Source organism: Tamandua tetradactyla, chromosome 3 (assembly GCF_023851605.1).
Source record: "Tamandua tetradactyla isolate mTamTet1 chromosome 3, mTamTet1.pri, whole genome shotgun sequence".
NCBI lineage: Eukaryota > Metazoa > Chordata > Mammalia > Pilosa > Myrmecophagidae > Tamandua > Tamandua tetradactyla.
In genome coordinates, this window is record NC_135329.1 from 171,769,348 (window position 1) to 171,786,307 (window position 16,960).

A 16,960-nucleotide genomic window follows, 5' to 3' on the forward strand; every position below is an offset into this window, starting at 1 on the left:
ACTGGCCCCTCTGGGTTTCAGTACTTATGTGGCCTAGAAACCCATCTGGAGGTTGTAGGTTTCTGGAAAATAATCATAGTGCATAAAAATTTGTAGAATCTCAGATAGAGCCCTAGGAGTTCTTTATGGTTGGTAGGAATGGTTTTGGTTGGGGTTTGGCAAACTATGGTAAATAGCAATATCTAGCTGAAGCTTGCATAAGAGTAGCCTTCAGAATAGTCTCTCAACTCTATTTGAACTCTCTTAGCCACCGATTCCTTATTTTGTTATAATTCTTTTACCACTTCTGGTCAGGAAGACATTACAATCCCACGGTGCCAGGACCGGGCTCATTCCTGGGAGTCATATTCCACATTGCCAAACAGACTTTCACCTCTGGATGTCGTGTCTCATGTAGGAGGTGGATAATGATTTTACTTGCAGAGTTGGGCTTAAAAAGACAGAAACTGCATCTGAGCAACAAGAGAAGTCCCTGGGAAGTAACTCTTAGGTATAACTATATGTAGACTTAGCTTTTCCACTATATAAATAAGCTTCACAAGAGGAAGCCTCAAGATCAAGGGCTTGGCCTATTGACTTGGGAGCCCCTAATGTCTGAGACATTATCAGGGGTTTCCCCGGTGGTAACATTTTTTTGTTTTTTAAGGATATATTAAAATTTATCCTCAAGACTTGCAAAATACCTTTTCAGTCTTATTTATTTGGCCTCAAAACTTGTCTGGAAAAAACGTAAGTGGGTATTTATGTATCTGTGTTGAGTGCCAGTTTTAAAAGCTAGTCTATTAGAATATTTTTAAGTCATTCATAATTGAACATGTGCCAGGCACTGTCCTAGGCCGTGGGGATACAGAGATGAACAAGAAAGGAAAGGCAGGCATAGAATGAGTGTTATCAAGAAAATAAAGATAGAAAATGCTGCTAACTTCATGAAAGAGATTAGGTACCCATTGAAAAGAGGATATACTTCACTGGGACTTGTTCTTTCTAATCACTTCCTCCCTCCCTGAAAGTTTACGAACTTACTGTATTAATTATTGCTGTATTAAAAATTACCCAAACTCAATGGCTGAAAAGAATAATAAACATCTCACAGTATTTGTAGGTTAGAAATTTGGGAGTAGCTTAACTATAAGTTGGCCATAGGTTGGGGGTCTCTTGAGAGGCTGCAATCATCCTAACACTTGAACAGCTGGAGAATCAGTTTCCAAGACAGTTCACTCACATGCTGGCAACTTGATGTTTGCTTTTGGCAGAGGCCTCTGTTCCTCATCATGCAAACCACTCATAGGTTGCTTGAGTGTCCTTACCCATGACAACTTTTTCACTAGGGCAAGTGATCCAAGACAGCAAAGCAGAAGTTTCAGTGTCTTTTCTTATGACCTAGCCTCAGAAGTCACACACCAACATTTCCACAATATCCTTTATTTATACAGGCCAGCTCTATTCAGTGTGAGAGAGAATCACAAAAGGATATAAATACCAGAGGCAATAATAATTGGGAGCCATGCTAAAGACTGGCTACCTCAACCGCCAATTTGAACAAATATTCTAGAATGTTGCCAAATGTTAGAATGTTGCTAAGAAAATTCTCTCAATTTTCATTAAGAGAAAAAAATGTCATGGGAGTTTAGTATCTCATTCAACTCATCAAAGGTGGCTAAGTATGAACTTTTTATTTAACCAAAGAATTGGTCTAAGAACAACCTTCATAAAGAGAAAAATTTTAAATAATATGTTAAAGATGTGTACAACCATATATATGTTATATACATATGTATGTAATAATTTGTTCTACCAAGAACATTCATCTCCATGTATGTTCCTTGCTGGTACAACTTTGCTTGACTTGGAATATAATCTCTTACATCTTTGCATATAAACACTGTCCATACTTTAAGGCACATCTCAACTACTTCATCCAACAATCAAAGAATATGTAGATTTGCACTTGATATGTCTAACAAATATGTTAGATTTGCACTTAGCCTGACTTCCCTCATCGTCTCAAATGGCTGCTGCAGTCTTACAGTTGGCAATATCCACTGTCAGAAAGAAGGAACCATATCTTCTTTCTACTTAAGAACAAGAAAACCTTTCCTCAAAACACTTCGCTAAGATTTCCTTTCATGTCTCTTTAAATTGAAATGGAGCCACACACTTACCCTTTAACTATTGGCTTAGGCCAACTGGGATTTATCCCTCAGATGGGGGTGGGTTTTCCTTTCTCTGGTCATATGGGGGAAGATGGATACCTGAAAAAGAATGGAGCCAGTTTGCAAACAGTATGAAGGGGATAGATAGCAAGTAGACCAACTGGGCTGCCTCACAGTTGAAGCATTCTACTTTGTAGTATGGTAATACTACTTTCCTATTCATTTTTTTTGGCTGTTTCAGTAAAGGAGATTATACGTTTTATAAAATTTCATGTTTTTCAGCACATACAAAAGATATTTTTGAAATTACCTATGATATTGTAACCCAGAAGTTAGGATTTGGGAATGATTATAATTAGATATTCCTTTTTTACTCTCTGGTATTTTAGGGTAGACAGAGGGAAATACCTGAAATTTCTGAACTGTAATTCAGCTGCCTTGATGCTGATGATTTGTATAGCTTTTATCTTGTGCGCTTGTGATTGTAAAAACTTTGTGACTGACCCCCACTAGGACCCATTTTATCCAGTATTTCAACTTTGGAGTCTTGTAATCATTAAAGATAGCCCCTAATGTTTATTTACGAAGGATCTTAAGTCAGCCCAGAACTAATTCACCCCAATTCCAAAGTTTTATTAATAATGGAAGCTAGATCTAACCAAGGTGGGCCCATCTGACATGCACAGTAATTTAAACATTCTACCTATAACTGACCTATACTGTGTTATAATATTAAAAATCAAGACTATCATAATATAAAGACTGCAATTTCTTACATATATTCTGAGACTCAGCAGTTAGTTAATCTGCACATGCCCAATAACAAGATCAACTCTAATTGCATTATTTAGAGCCTCTGTGCTCATTATCCTAAAACCTGCCCATCTTTTGATACTATAAAACTATCAGAGTCACTGCAGTTCAGAGAGACAGATATTTTAGGCTATAGGCAGTCTGCTCTGCTTCGTGCCCATCAATAAACTCTCTTTGAAACCCTGGTGTCTCGGGAATTGGTCATTTGAGTGTATTGGGCAAAGAATCCACTTTTTTTGATTGTTAACAATACTTTGGATTTATCAAATATTTTCTTCTAAGACTTCCAGAGCCTTCCGTGAATACCTAATCTAATTTTCCATTTGCTTTCAAACTCTGAGGTAGAGGGAAAGAACTGCTATGCACCATCTTCCTTACAAGTGGAGAAACTTAATTGATAGTTTGTTCAGAGTAGAAAGAGAATCTAAATGTTCTGAATCCAGTCCAGAGCTATTTCCATTTGTCCTTATTTCCTTTTTTTCCATCCATAACTTTTTTTTTTGTATAGTATAACATATATACAAAGCAAAGAAATAAAAAAGCAATAGTTTTCAAAGCACTCTTCAACAGTGGTTACAGGACAGATCCCAGAGTTTGTCATGGGCTACCATACGATTCTCTCATATTTTTCCTTCTAGCTGCTCCAGAATATAAGAGGCTACAGGGATTAAATACTTTTTTTATCATCACAATCAACTCCTTTTCTTTCTTTTTTTTGTGAAAATAATATATATACAAAAAAGCTATAAATTTCCAAGCACAGCACCACAATTAGTTGTAGAATATATTTCAGACTTTGACATGGATACAATTTCACAATTTTAGGTTTTTACTTCTAACTGCTCTAAAATACTGGAGATTAAAAGAGATATCAATTTTATGATTCAGCATTCATATTCACTTATTAAGGCCTATCTTCTATGTATAATTCTGCCATCACCTTTGATCTTTCCATACCTCTCTTTAGGGGTGTTTGGGCTATGGCAATTCTAATTTTTTGATATTAGAAGGGTCTGTCAGTAATATGGGGTAGGGAAATGATGTTCTGGAGAGGCTGGGCTAGGTTTCAGGACTTATTTGGACCAGGGACCCATCTGGAGGTCATAGGTTTCTGGAAAGTTACTCTAGTGCCTGGAACCCTTGTGGAATCTTATATATTGCCCTAGGTGTTCTTTAGGATTGGCTGGAATAGTCCTGGTTGGGGGTTGGCAGGTTATGATAGGTAGCAAGGTTCTATCTGAAGCTTGCATAAGAGCAACCTCTAGAGTAGCCTCTGGAATCCATTTGAATTCTCTTTGCCACTGATACTTTATTAATTAATTATACTTCTTTTCCCCCTTTTGGTCAGGAAGGAATTGTTGATCCCACAGTGCCAAGTCTGAATTCGTCCCTGGGAGTCATCTCCCATGTCGCCAGGGATTGTCCTTATTTCCTTTTAAAAGACTTCTTCTTTACCTGTAACGTTTAAGTAAGCCAAGCATTACATGTTTATGGATGATTCTTTTCTTCTTTTCCCGTCACTCTTAATCCTTATTTTAAAATGGTTTTTGTTTGAAGGTCATCCTCTGCGGGCTGACAGAGGAAAGAAAATGTGAAGGTTATATGCTAGAAACATTTCATCCCTAAAGAACAAGGTTATTCCTGTAAACAAGGCCAGGGTTGACATTAGAGTGCAACTTTACTGAACTGTTCAAAGAGAATAAATGTGTATTTTGTTCCTGAATTTAATACCTGCTTGTCCACTTTTTTTTCTTGTTCTTTTCAGATGGGCTGAAACAGTATAACAAATCTGAAATTAAGAGAATGCTAAAATGAGCCACTTCAACTATAGTTGAAGGTAGTTATTGGTAAGTGCTATTTACAACTCAAGAAAAGTATCATACAACCTGGAGAATTTAAGATTGACCCTTGGAGTAAATGAGGTGGGTTTGTACACTGACCCAAAGACCCAACCAGGACCTTGTTCTCTCACAGACCCACCCCATGCCTCTCTTATGAAGCCAAACTTTGGATGCCCTTGTCCTGGGCTCTCACTGTACTCTGAACATGCAGAACTCTATTATTGCAAGAATATTACTGTACAGAATTGGTGATCTGCACATTTGTCTCCATGTTAGACTCCAAACAATTTATGATTAAGAACTGAGCCCTTTCAGGGCTGGAGGCACGTATGAAACCAGAAGGAAAGATAGAGAATAAAGACAGACATGGCATAATGTAGGAAAGCCTAAAGTGTACAATGATGGTGATTAAATATACAAATTAAAAAATGTTTTTGCATGAGGGAGAACAAATGAATGTCAATATTGCAGGGTGCTGAAAATAGTATATGGGAAAAAGTACAATCAATGCAAGCTAGGGTCTAGTGTCATCAGTAACACTGGAATATGCTTGCACTGAATGTAACAAAGGCATTATGCCAAAACTGAATGTCAACATGTGGGAGATTGGGAAAGGGGTATGGATTCTGTGTGGAAGAAGAGGAAATGTCTTCAGATACAGTAGGGTAGCAAAGGCATGTCTGTACAATTAGGCTGGATTGTATGATGTGTGAATAAAACTGTTTAAAAATGAGCAGAGAAACAAGTGCTAAGAGTATGCAGAGAGAAAGAGAGATGTACCTATCCACTGTCGGTGGGGAAATGAGAGTTCTAGTCCCTTGGAGGGCAGAGTGGTGGTTGCACAGGAGGCTAGTTTTGCCATATGATCCTGAAACCTGGTTGCTCAGTGTATACCTGGAGGAACTGAGCGTGGGGACAGGAATAGACATTTGCACACTGATGTTTCTGGCAGCAGTATGATCCACAATGAATGGAGGTGGCCTAGGAAGGAGGAACTATGGTGTATACATACAATGGACTACTGAGTGGCTACAAGAAGAAATGAAGTTGTGAGAAGTGCAACTAGATAAATGAACCTTAAGAGCTGCACGTTGAATGAAATGTTAGGAACAAAAAGACAAATATTATCATGTCTCAATTGTATGGACTAATTATAATATGAAAATTTGATTAACTAAAGTCAAGCGCATGGGTTATCAGATCGGGGCCTATTGTAAAGGGTCCTAGATTGTAAGCTCTTACAGCAGTCACATATATTCAGGAGGTGTAACTGTTCATTCTAAATTCTGACATACTGAGCTGTTTGTATAAAACATGGTCTTTCCCAGAAACTTTGGTATTTATGTGACACCTGAGACTTAGAGTTAGAGCTCTGAAGCTATGAAAGTCAGCACTATCCCATACAAGAACTGTTTAAAAAGTGATCAGACATTGAACAACGCTGATCTGGATAGGACTAAGATATATCAGAAGACTTAAAGGATGATATCACTCATGTTTTAAACTTCAACTTCTGTATGAGACAAAGAGGAGAGATGTTAATTTGGTGCAAAATTTATACTTTAGGTAGTGTATTTCCTAATTTAACTTGTACAGTCAGTTTAGTTAACACCATAAGTACATGGAATCTTGAATAGGTCATGAAGTTTGTTGGTTTGTCCAGGTTAGTCAGATGCTCCGATAAATCCCAGACAGATTTTGGCAGTGAATAAAAAAGTATTTGCTAGAATGGGGAGAAAGGGGGCAATATTCAACTTCACCATTTGGAGAATTTCTGCTATTCTAGCAAGCAGTGGGACAACCAAATCAATAGGCTGAGCCCTGGATCTTGGGGGTCACCCCTATGAAACTTATTCCTGCAAAAGATAGGCTAAGCCTACTTAAAATTAGGCCTAAGAGTCACCCACAAAGAACCTCTTTTGTTGCTCAGATATGGCCTCTCTCTCTAAGCTGACATGGCAAGTGAACTCATTGCCCTCTCCCTCTAGGTGGGACATGACTCCCAGGGGTATAATCTGCCCTGGCAATGTGGGACAGAAATCCCAGGGTGAGACAGGATCCAGCATCAAGGGATTGAGAAAAATCTTCGTGACCAAAAGGGGAAAGAGACAAAATAGTCAGTGGCTAAAAGATTTCAAACAGAGTTAAGAGGTTATCCTGAAGGTTATTCTTATGCATTATGTAGATATCCCCTTTTTAATTTATGGTGTGTTGGAGTGGAGAGAGGGAAGTACCTGAACTGCAAAGTTGTGTTCCAATAGCCTTGTTTCTGGAAGATGTGTGTATAATGATATAGCTTTTACAATGTCTGTGTGATGGTGAAAACCTTGTATCTGATGCTCCTTTTAAATAGGGTATGGACAGATGAGTAAAAAATATGGGTAAAAAATAATAGGGGGAACAAAAAAAAAGAAAAAAGAACTGAGCCCTTTCAGAATTGCACTACAGTGCCTACCAGGTAGTGGGGTTAATAAATATTTGTTGAATGAATAAACTCTGTAATACCTAGGATCTAGTGCCTGGGATATACAGAGCTAAGTCCTTGCTCTTGAAGAGCTACAATATACAACTTCCTATTGTCAAACCAGTGGAAGTCAAGTCCCAAGTCACTGATAGTGATTCAACTTCAGATCCACTCAACTTAACTCACACCTCAACTCTCCACTTCCATCTTTGGAGGCTGTAACATGGCCCTCCTCTCAGCATTCTCAGTAGAACTCTTAACTGGTTGGTTGGCTGAAACATGGACATCTGGTATTCTTTTCTCTTGAAAATCATCCCACCGAAACATATTTTTTATCCTTGGACTGTCTTCCCAAGCAGCATGTTCAGGCCTTTCTTATCCCATATTAAAGTATAAGGATTTCGAAGCAGGAGAAAAGGTTTTCCAAAATGCTGTGATTTCTTAACTGAAGAGGATGCATAAAACTTGCAACAAAAGAAATTTGTAGTTGTGTAAGATGTAAAATTCCCACTATCTATCAAGGACCATTCATATCCTCCTGCTGCTTCTGACTTGCAAAAATTCAGTCTGCCTAAGACACAAAACCAGATGTCCACTATCTCTGAGATAAGTGGCATCTAGGTCGTTTGCTTACGCAAATAAATGTGTCATTGAAAAAAAGTCCTTGGCTTTGAAATCAGAGGTTGGTGGAAAAATCGTTTGACGTTTGTTATAACCCTCGGTCTAATGTGAGATTGGTTCGGTTTCATGCATGTCTGTGGAATTTTCCCATACTGTCTGTTCCGTTTTCCAGTTCTCTTCCCTGAGCAGATTTTGGGGCAGAATCATGCTTCTTTAGGTATTTGCTCGGATATGGGCTCACTGAAACAGCCACTATTGGGCAAACTCTGTCCTTTAAGTGTAACGAGAGGCCAATGAGAAGCCCCCGGCGTTACGGAAGCCTTGCATAGTAACGTACAAGCCAGCCCACGGACTCTCCGGGAGGTGCCTGTAACCTCTGTGGTGGCTCCCAGGCCACGCCACCGCACAGCTCCAGAGCGGGACCTTTCTCCGGCCCCTTCTCCGGCCCCTGCCTCCTCTGAGCCGGCCCTTTTCTAGACTCCTCCCCCCATCCCACACTACCCTGCGCGGGCGGCAGCTGTTTCGTCGACAGCCGCCCCTCCCCGGAGCCGAGCCCCGCCCCCTCCCCATCCCCACCCCTACGCCGGCAGCCGTCCCCCACATCCGGGTACCGACTCCAGCCGCCCAGACTTTGGCACTATGGTCATGGCGGAGGGCACTGCAGTGCTGAGGCGAAACAGGCCGGGCACCAAAGCACAGGTACCGTCTTCACACCTATACTAACCGCGAGCACAGTGCTGAGCAGCGCGGCGCCTGGGAATTGGCTGCCCTTGAGAGGTTGGGCTGGACCGGGCCGGCGGGCAGAGGGACAAAGGCCCGGGTGCCCGGCCTCTTCTTCCGGACCCGCAGCCTTTCAGTCTGGCCGAGGCCGCGGTGGCGGGCCGAGGCCTGACTAGGCCGTGACTTGGGGTGGGCGTAAGGGGCCACTGGGGGCCATGGGCCGGGCCCATGAGGCCCGGGGCTGGGAACCTATGAGCGGCGCCTGCCTGTTTTGCCTCGATCCCCAGCTAGCAAGTGCGGGAGGGGCGCGGCCCGGCCAGGTGGAGACCCCGGAGCTTCCTGCGGGTTCAGGTCGCGAGGACGAGAGGGGTTGTAAGCACAGCCCTTGCTTCCAGTTCCTACCTGACCTATGACGTACCTCCTGACTTCTGCTATCCAGCTTGTCTAGCCGCATCCTGGTGGTGATAATTTACTTTATCCTCCTAGTGCTGTTTACCTTTGGCGACCTCTCGCTGCTTACCAGCTGCAGCTCTCTGGTCCAGCAAGTTTCATTAACAGGTTGTGACTTGTTAGATGTTAGTCTTTGCGGACATTTGTGTAATGTGTGAAGCATAATCCAGGAATGTACTGATTATAATTTTACCAACTTTTAGTAGGGCGCTGTTTGAGGCGAATTGGAACTGATTTAGGTATTAATTCTTAGGCTTTGCAGAGAACAGTATGGCTCACGATCTTGGAAAAAAAAATTAAATTGGCATTTACACTTAATCTGATTGATCAGCCAACCGAAATGGCTCGTGGTTGAGTAGATGCTGTAAATCAGAGATGTGTTTAAATTGTAATTTTTTAAAACAAAATTTTTGAATAAAAGATATGGAGCTATGACCGTATGTTTGAGAATAGATTTTAATTTTTTACACGGAATTATGCTCAAGATTACATAGTCTCCTGATTCCTAGTTCCCTAGTGGCCTTTCCTCTTTAATAAGCTCCTTCTAGTACTGTACTTAGAGAATTTATTTAGAAACTCTTATGATAAAATCCCATTAAGCCATCAGTTCTGACAGTTTTGTGGTCAGATTACTGGAAATTTATGTATTGTGTGTGATTTCTTTTACCTTTTCCAAAGTTTTGTTTTCTTCTATATGCTCTTTTCTCTTTATTTCTTAATTTAGGGAAACATTGTTTCTGACTCCTTTCTTAAATTATCAACTATTATGTCTGTGTATTCATAAGTGGACTTTTTATACTCATATTCAGAGTGTAATCATCTCATTTACTCACAAATTGTTAGATTTGAAAGGCTGGAGAGTAGTATATTTAAGTTAATTTTGTAACTCATGTTTGCTATATTATTAGCAAATCACATATAAGAAAGCTCCATTGCTTTTTTTCCCACATTGTCATACATCAAGGTTGTAAAATATAACAGAAAAGGCTAGAATTAAAAAAAAAAAAAAGACTGCTTAAGCAGCAGCTCCTCCTAGCTCTTGTCTATTACATGAATTTCCTTGACTGAAATGTCTTCAGTCTATTCTAAAATATAGTTAGAATTCTAGTAGAGTAGGTGGGGTATTTTCCTATTTATTTTTTTGATTGATTCGATTGTTTTGATTGGTTAGGCACATAATTGTGTTCAATAAATGTTTGTTCACTGAATTAAAAGAGAAAGTTCATTAAGCCTGATTTTTGGTTCCTCCTCTGTGTCTGAAATATCTCCGTTATGATGAAGTAAAACATTTAGTCCCAGTTGATTGTTTTGTATCTTATCTGTATATTTTAAAACAAAATATTATACAAAATTCTTTTTTAATGCAATTTTATTGAGATATATATTCACATACCATATAATTATCTAAACTGTACATTCAGTGGTTCACAGCATCATAATATAGCCATGAATTCATCATCATAATTGATTTTTAAACTTTTCATTATTCCAAAAAAATAAAAATAAGAATAAAAGTAAAAAAAGAATACCCAAAACATCCCATAACTCACCTATTATTTATTTGTTTTTCATCTTTTTTTTTCTTACTCATCTGTCCATACTCTGGATAAATAAATGTCAGTCACAGGTTTTTACAATCACACAATCATACCTTAAAAGCTCTAATACTGGGCGGGCCGCGGTGGCTCAGCGGGCAAGAGTGCTTGCCTGCTATGCCGGAGGACCTCGGTTCGATTCCCGGCCCCAGCCCATGTAAGAAACAAACAAACAAACAAAATATAATAAAACAAGAAAATGTTTAAAAGATGTTTCCCTCTCTTCCATCCTTCTCTCTGTCTTTCCTTCCCTTCCTCCCTCTCTCTAAAAAAAAAAAAAAAAAAAAAAAAAGCTCTAATACTTATTCAGTCATCTGCAAGAATTGTGGCTGTTGGATTTCAGTTCAAGTTTCAGATATTTCCCTCTAGGTACTCCAGTACACCAAAGAACTGAAAAGGGATGTCTGTATAGTGCATAAGAATAACCTCCAGAATGACCTCTCAACTGTTTGAAATCTCTCAGCTACTGAAAGTTTGTTTCATTTCGCTTACCCTTTTGCAAGAAGTCTTTCTCAGGCTCACAATTCCAGGGCCAGGCTCATCCCTGGGAGTCATGTCCCACCTTGTCAGGGAGATTTACACCCCTGGAGTCATGTCTCATATACGGGGGAGGGCGATGAGTTTACCTGCAGAGTTGGCTTTGAGAGAGAGGCTGTATCTGAGCAACAAAAGAGGTACTCTGGGGGTGACTCTTAGGAATAATCATAAGTAGGCTTAGCTTCTCCTTTGCAGGAATAAATTCCATAAGAGTAAGCCCCAAGAGTGAGGGTCTGCCACATCAAATTGGCAGTCGCTAATACTTGTGAGAATATCAGGTTTTCCACAGGTGGGAAAGCTCAATATTTCTACCTTTTTTGCCTGCTCCTTCAAGGGACTTTGCATGTACTTTTTTTTTTTTACATGGGCAGGCACCGGGAATCGAACCCGGGTCCTCTGGCATGGCAGGCAAGCATCCTTGCCTGCTGAGCCACTGTGGCCCGCCCTGCATGTACTTTTTAATCTTCTGCTCAGATTACTCTGGGATGTATCGGGACATCACACCAATCTGTACAAACCAATATGATCTCATTCCCTGTTCAAGGTTCCCTGCATTTATGATGTTCAAGTAAGCTCACCATACAAGTTAAATTAGATAGTTGCTACCGAAAATACAAATTCGACATTCTTTTTTGAAAAATATTTTTATTGAGATATCTTCATACACATACAGTCCATCCAGATTATACAATGGCTCACAGTATCATCACATAGTTGTGTATTCATTACCATCATCATTTTTAGAACATTTGTATCATTCCAGAAAAAGAAATAAAAAGAAAAAATGCAAACATCCCTTACCCCTTACCCCTCCTTCTTATTGACCACTAGTATTTCAGTCTATCCAATTTTTTTCCTATCCCTTATCCCCCTATTATTTATTTTTCTACAAACATTCTTAATATATTAAAGGGAAAAAATGGGCAATAAATTTGAAGACTATCTTTGATAATAATTTGGTGATGTCTAGGTAAAGGCATCCTGGAGAAATAAAGGTTGTGTTTATTTTTTGACATGCTACCTTGATCAGTAATATCAGTTTCATTTCATTCAGATAGAGCAACTATAAAAAAAATTATGAAGCATTCAAGACACTTAAAAAGATATATGTTACCCACTCTCAGAACTAAAACATTACTAATGTAGTTGAATCTTTCTGGATCATTCTCTTGTTTTCTCTCTACCCTTTCACCCTTGCCCATATACCTTTATTATATATACCATTTTATATATATATATGTCTGTAAGAATGCTTTGCACTTTATTAAACTTTTATATATGCATTATCATGCACTATGTATTCTCTAAGGTCTTTGGGGACTTTGGGGACTATGTTGATACAGGTAATTATAAAGATCATTGGTTTACTTTTTTGAAGTTTTTACCCAGAAATATTTATTGAACACCTTCAATGTATCAGACATGCTACCTCCTGAAGGATACATAGATAGACTTTGATGAAATACCAGTGAAATGGGAAGATTCTTAATCACTTAGGGAAAAGGTCTGTGAACAGGAGTATTTTTGGGAGGGATTCAGAATCAGTGCAAGGCATGCTACAAAAATATTCCCTTTAAAAGAAGACTGTACTATTTGGATGACCACTCTTTTCATGAAGTTAATATTTTGATTTAAAAATTTAAAGCATCCCTTGGAATGTGTATAATAATAATTTATAATGTCTGTCTAAAATAATGTTTACAGGACAGTAAGTTAGCCTTTTTTTTTTTTTTTAGGTTAAACTGACTCGGTTTTTTGGTGTCTCTAGATTTTTGTTTTCAATGTAATATTTTAAGTTGTATTTAACCACCTTAAACAAAAAAATAATAGAACCATCTACCCAATTAATGTAAAATATGAGGTTTATATAACCATATGTAGAGGGAGTTGCAGTTGAAAGAAAATATAATTTGCACTTCAGTTAAGTAAAATTTTGGTATTCATTTAAAGATAATGAATAAGAGTCCTTCAACTTATTTCATTGATAATTACATTGTAAAGGCTCTTTTTTTTCTTTTTAAACCTCCCTCTCTTTCTAGTGTAAGCTTTGGATCTTTGTGAAGAATTGAAGTTACCATAAAGGTATTGCATCATCTATGTAACCTTGTACTTTAACTGTGACTTTTTTTTTTTAATAGGATTTCTATAATTGGCCTGATGAATCTTTTGATGAAATGGACAGTACACTAGCTGTTCAGCAGGTAATAACAGTAGTATCTTTTGTAATTCCAAATTTAGCATTATCCCCCTTCAGCATAGTTAGGTATTTCTGTATCTTCTAGCACAAACACTTTCCATTGTATTAATCAAATGCCTATTTAAAACTTTTCTCAGACCTCATTTTGTTTTAAGATGGCATATTAAGCTACAATCAAGTTTTAATATTTATTAATATATACCAAATTAGGATACTAAATTTGATTTTACAATGGATATAATTCTAAATGAATTGAATGATAAACTAGAATAACGGTGACTGAGCAGAAAGAAATAACATACTCATTCAGTGACTAAACACTTGAAAACACGTATGTATCTAAGCTTTACATTTGCTTATTAGTTGCCGTTAAGTTCTTAACTTTATCCCTCTCCAGTTTATTTGAGGGCTAGGATATTTCTCTTTGGGTTGTGCCACTATCAAATAGTTAATTAAGTTAGTGGTTCTTAAGGAGATAGGTTTACATAGGCATGTTTGATTTGAAAAGCCCGTTAGCAGATTCTTGAATTCATTTATTTTTATTAGAGAAGTTGTGGGTTTATAGAGAAATCATGCAGAAAGTACAGATTTCCCAATTAACTATGATCCTTAGTTTGCATTAGGGTTCCTATTTGTGTTCTACAGTTATGTGTTGTTTTTAAAAAAATTTTGTTCTAGTGACATATGTATGACCTGAAGTTTCCCTTTTAAACCACATTCAGATGTATAATTTAGTGGTGTTAATCATGTTCACAATGTTATACAACCATCAGCACCATCAATTTCCAAAACTTTGCCATCACTCACATACAGATTATATCAGAAGCATAAACTCCCCATTCCCAATAACCATGATGGCCCTTGGTTAGCTGTATTCTAGTTTATGACTGTAAATTTGCTTATTCTAGTTATTTCTTATCAGTGAGATCATGCAATAGTTGTCCTTTTGTATTTGGCATATTTCACTCAGCATACTGTCTGCAAGATTCATTCATATTGTCACTTCATTTCTTTAATAGCTGAATAATGCTGCATTTGGTGTATATACCATATTTTGTTTTTCTATTCATCTGTTTATGAACATTTGGGTTACTTATGTCTTTTGGTAATTGTGAATAATACTTTCATGAACATTGGTGTGCAAATACCAGTTTGAATCATTGATTTCAGTTCTTTTGAATGAGATTGCCAAGTCATATGATAAATCTGTATTTAATTTTCTGAGGAAAAGCCAAACCATTTTGCACAAAGACTGCACCAGTTTACGTTCCCCCCAACAATGAACAAGTATTTCTATTTCTCTACAACCTTTCCAACGCTTGTTATTTTATTTTGTTTTATTTTTTAATTGTAGCCATTCTAGTGGATGTGAAGTGGGTTTACCTTGTGGTTTTGATTTGGGTTCTCCTAATGGGTTAATTATATTGAGCATTTATTTATTTGTATATCTTCTTTGGAGATGTGTCTATTCAAGTGTTCTGTTCATTTTATTTCTTCAGGGTCTATGATAATGAACCCCCTGCCCTGCCTCTCATCTCTGATTATATTTATTTGTGTCCTCTCTTTTTTCGTTTGTCAGCCTAGCTGTGGTCTGCTGAGTTTATTGAGTTTCTTAAAGAACGAACTTTTGGTTTTATTGATTCTTTCTATTGTTCTTTTCTTCTCTAATTCATTTAATTCAGCTTTAATCTTTGTTATTCCTCTTCTTCTATTTGCTTTGGGGTTAGTTTGCTGTTCTTTCTCTAGTTCCTCCAGGTGAGTTGTTAATACATGACATTTGCTCTTTCTTCTTTATTATTATTATTATTATTTGCATGGATAGGTACCAGGAATCAAACCGGGGTCTCCGGCATGGCAGGTGACAACTCTGCCTGCTGAGCCACCATGGCCCACCCTCTTTCTTCTTTTTTAATGTATACATTTAGGGCAATTAATTTCTCTCTCAGCACTGCCTTTGCTGCATCCCATAAATTCTGATATGTTGTATTTTCATTTGTTTCCAAATAGTTACTGATTTCTCTAGCAATTTCCTCTTTGACCCACTGATTGTTTGAGAGTGCATTATTTAATCTCCATATAATTGTGAAAGTTCTCTCTCTTTGGTGATTATTGATTTCCAGCTTCATTCTGTTGTGGTCAGAGAAAGTGCTTTGAATAATTGCAGTCTTTTTAAATTTAAAAAGACCTGTTTTGTGCCCCCAGCATATGATCTATCCTGGAGAAAATTCCATGAGCACTAGAGAAGAATGTCTATCCTGGCGTTTTGGGATATAACAATCTATATGTTTTAGGTCTAATTCATTTATCAAATTGTTTTATCTGTTTCCTTGTTGATCCTCTACCTGGTTGTTCTGTCTGTAGAGGAGAGTGATATATTGAAGTCTCACATTATTATTATTGAAATGACTATTGCTCCCTTCAGTTTCTCCAGTTTTGCCTCATGTACTTTGGAGCTCCTTGACTGGGAATATAAGCATTTATGATTGTTATTTCTTGGTGAATTGTCCCTTTTATTAATACGTAGTGTCCTTTGTCTCTTACGATGTCTTTACATTTGAAGTCTATTTTGCCTATTAGTATAACTACTGTTTTCCTTTGGTGATAGCTTGTATGGAACATCTTTTTCCATCCTTTCACTTGCAATCTGTTTGTATTTTTGTGTCTAAGATGAGTCTCTTTACAGCATATATAACTGGATCATGTTTCTTAATCCATTCTGTCAATCTGTATTTTTTTTTCACTTTTTAACTTTTCCTTTTTATTCATTAACTTTTACTCTGGAGAAATTATGACCTCAACATATTTTCTCTTTAATACCACAGCCAGCACTGTATGTATCAAGCATAATAGAAAAGCCATGCCTAGCAGAGTATCAACATTCTAACATTGACATAGTTAAGGACTAAATTATGACTAATTTTCTTAAGTTTAGAATAGCAAGGTTGATGTCAAATTTCAAAGAAATGGCTAATGTTAATAATCTTAATAATCAACTAAAAAATAGAATCCTTTTTGTCAAGGAATACTAATGACTTTGAGGTAGATGATTCTGTTATCAGATACTGGAGTAATTAAGTTTAAGATATAAAAATGTTGAAACTGAGAGAAAAAATATATTGATTTGAAATGATCTTTTTTAAAAATTTGGATGGAAACTTAAGAATGCTTGCAATTCGAAGTTTTATGCATGGAATCAGGCATGTCGTACTATCGTTTGCTTCTTTAATTGAAGGTGAATGTAGCAGTTGATAAAAGAATCCACAATCTAACAGAACAACAAACCACAAAAAGATTGTCCTTGTGAAGAGGTCTATAACTTTGCATTTGATTTTTCAATCTATATTTTTTAATTGGTGAGTTTCGTCCGTTAACATTCAAAGTTATTACTGTAAAGGCGTTTCTTGAATCTACCATCTTATCCTTTGTATTTTATTCGCCAGATCTGTATATTCTTTTCCCTCTTTCTCTTTTTATCCTTTGAGTTACCCTTACTGGTACTCTTCAATTCTGTGCCCTCCTACAGACCTCCTTCTCCTGACTTTTCTTTTAGCCAACAGAACTCCCTTTAG

The 16,960-nt window shown here is 37.5% G+C and overlaps 1 protein-coding gene and 1 long non-coding RNA gene across 6 annotated transcripts in view; one reads left to right on the top strand and one right to left on the bottom strand.

Moving 5' to 3' along the window:
- LOC143677926 (uncharacterized) lies at positions 1–8,373 on the bottom strand. 2 transcript variants are annotated; one of them, XR_013172977.1, is made up of 4 exons: positions 7,460–8,373; positions 4,422–4,538; positions 2,163–2,252; positions 1–430 (listed from the first exon to the last, which is right to left on the bottom strand). It is a non-coding gene; the product is annotated as an uncharacterized LOC143677926 (long non-coding RNA). The 2 variants fall into 2 exon arrangements; XR_013172978.1 differs by lacking the exon at positions 7,460–8,373 and adding an exon at positions 4,698–4,756.
- An 89-nt stretch (positions 8,374–8,462) lies between these two features.
- Positions 8,463–16,960, top strand: part of MOB4 (MOB family member 4, phocein) — a 35,453-nt gene continuing 26,955 nt past the window's right edge. For all 4 annotated transcript variants that reach the window (XM_077154576.1, XM_077154575.1, XM_077154574.1 and 1 more), the window contains exons 1-2: positions 8,463–8,591; positions 13,333–13,395. In XM_077154576.1, coding sequence (XP_077010691.1) covers positions 8,532–8,591; positions 13,333–13,395 — 123 coding nt within the window. In that variant the 5' untranslated portion in view covers positions 8,463–8,531. The remainder of the gene's footprint in view (positions 8,592–13,332; positions 13,396–16,960) is intronic.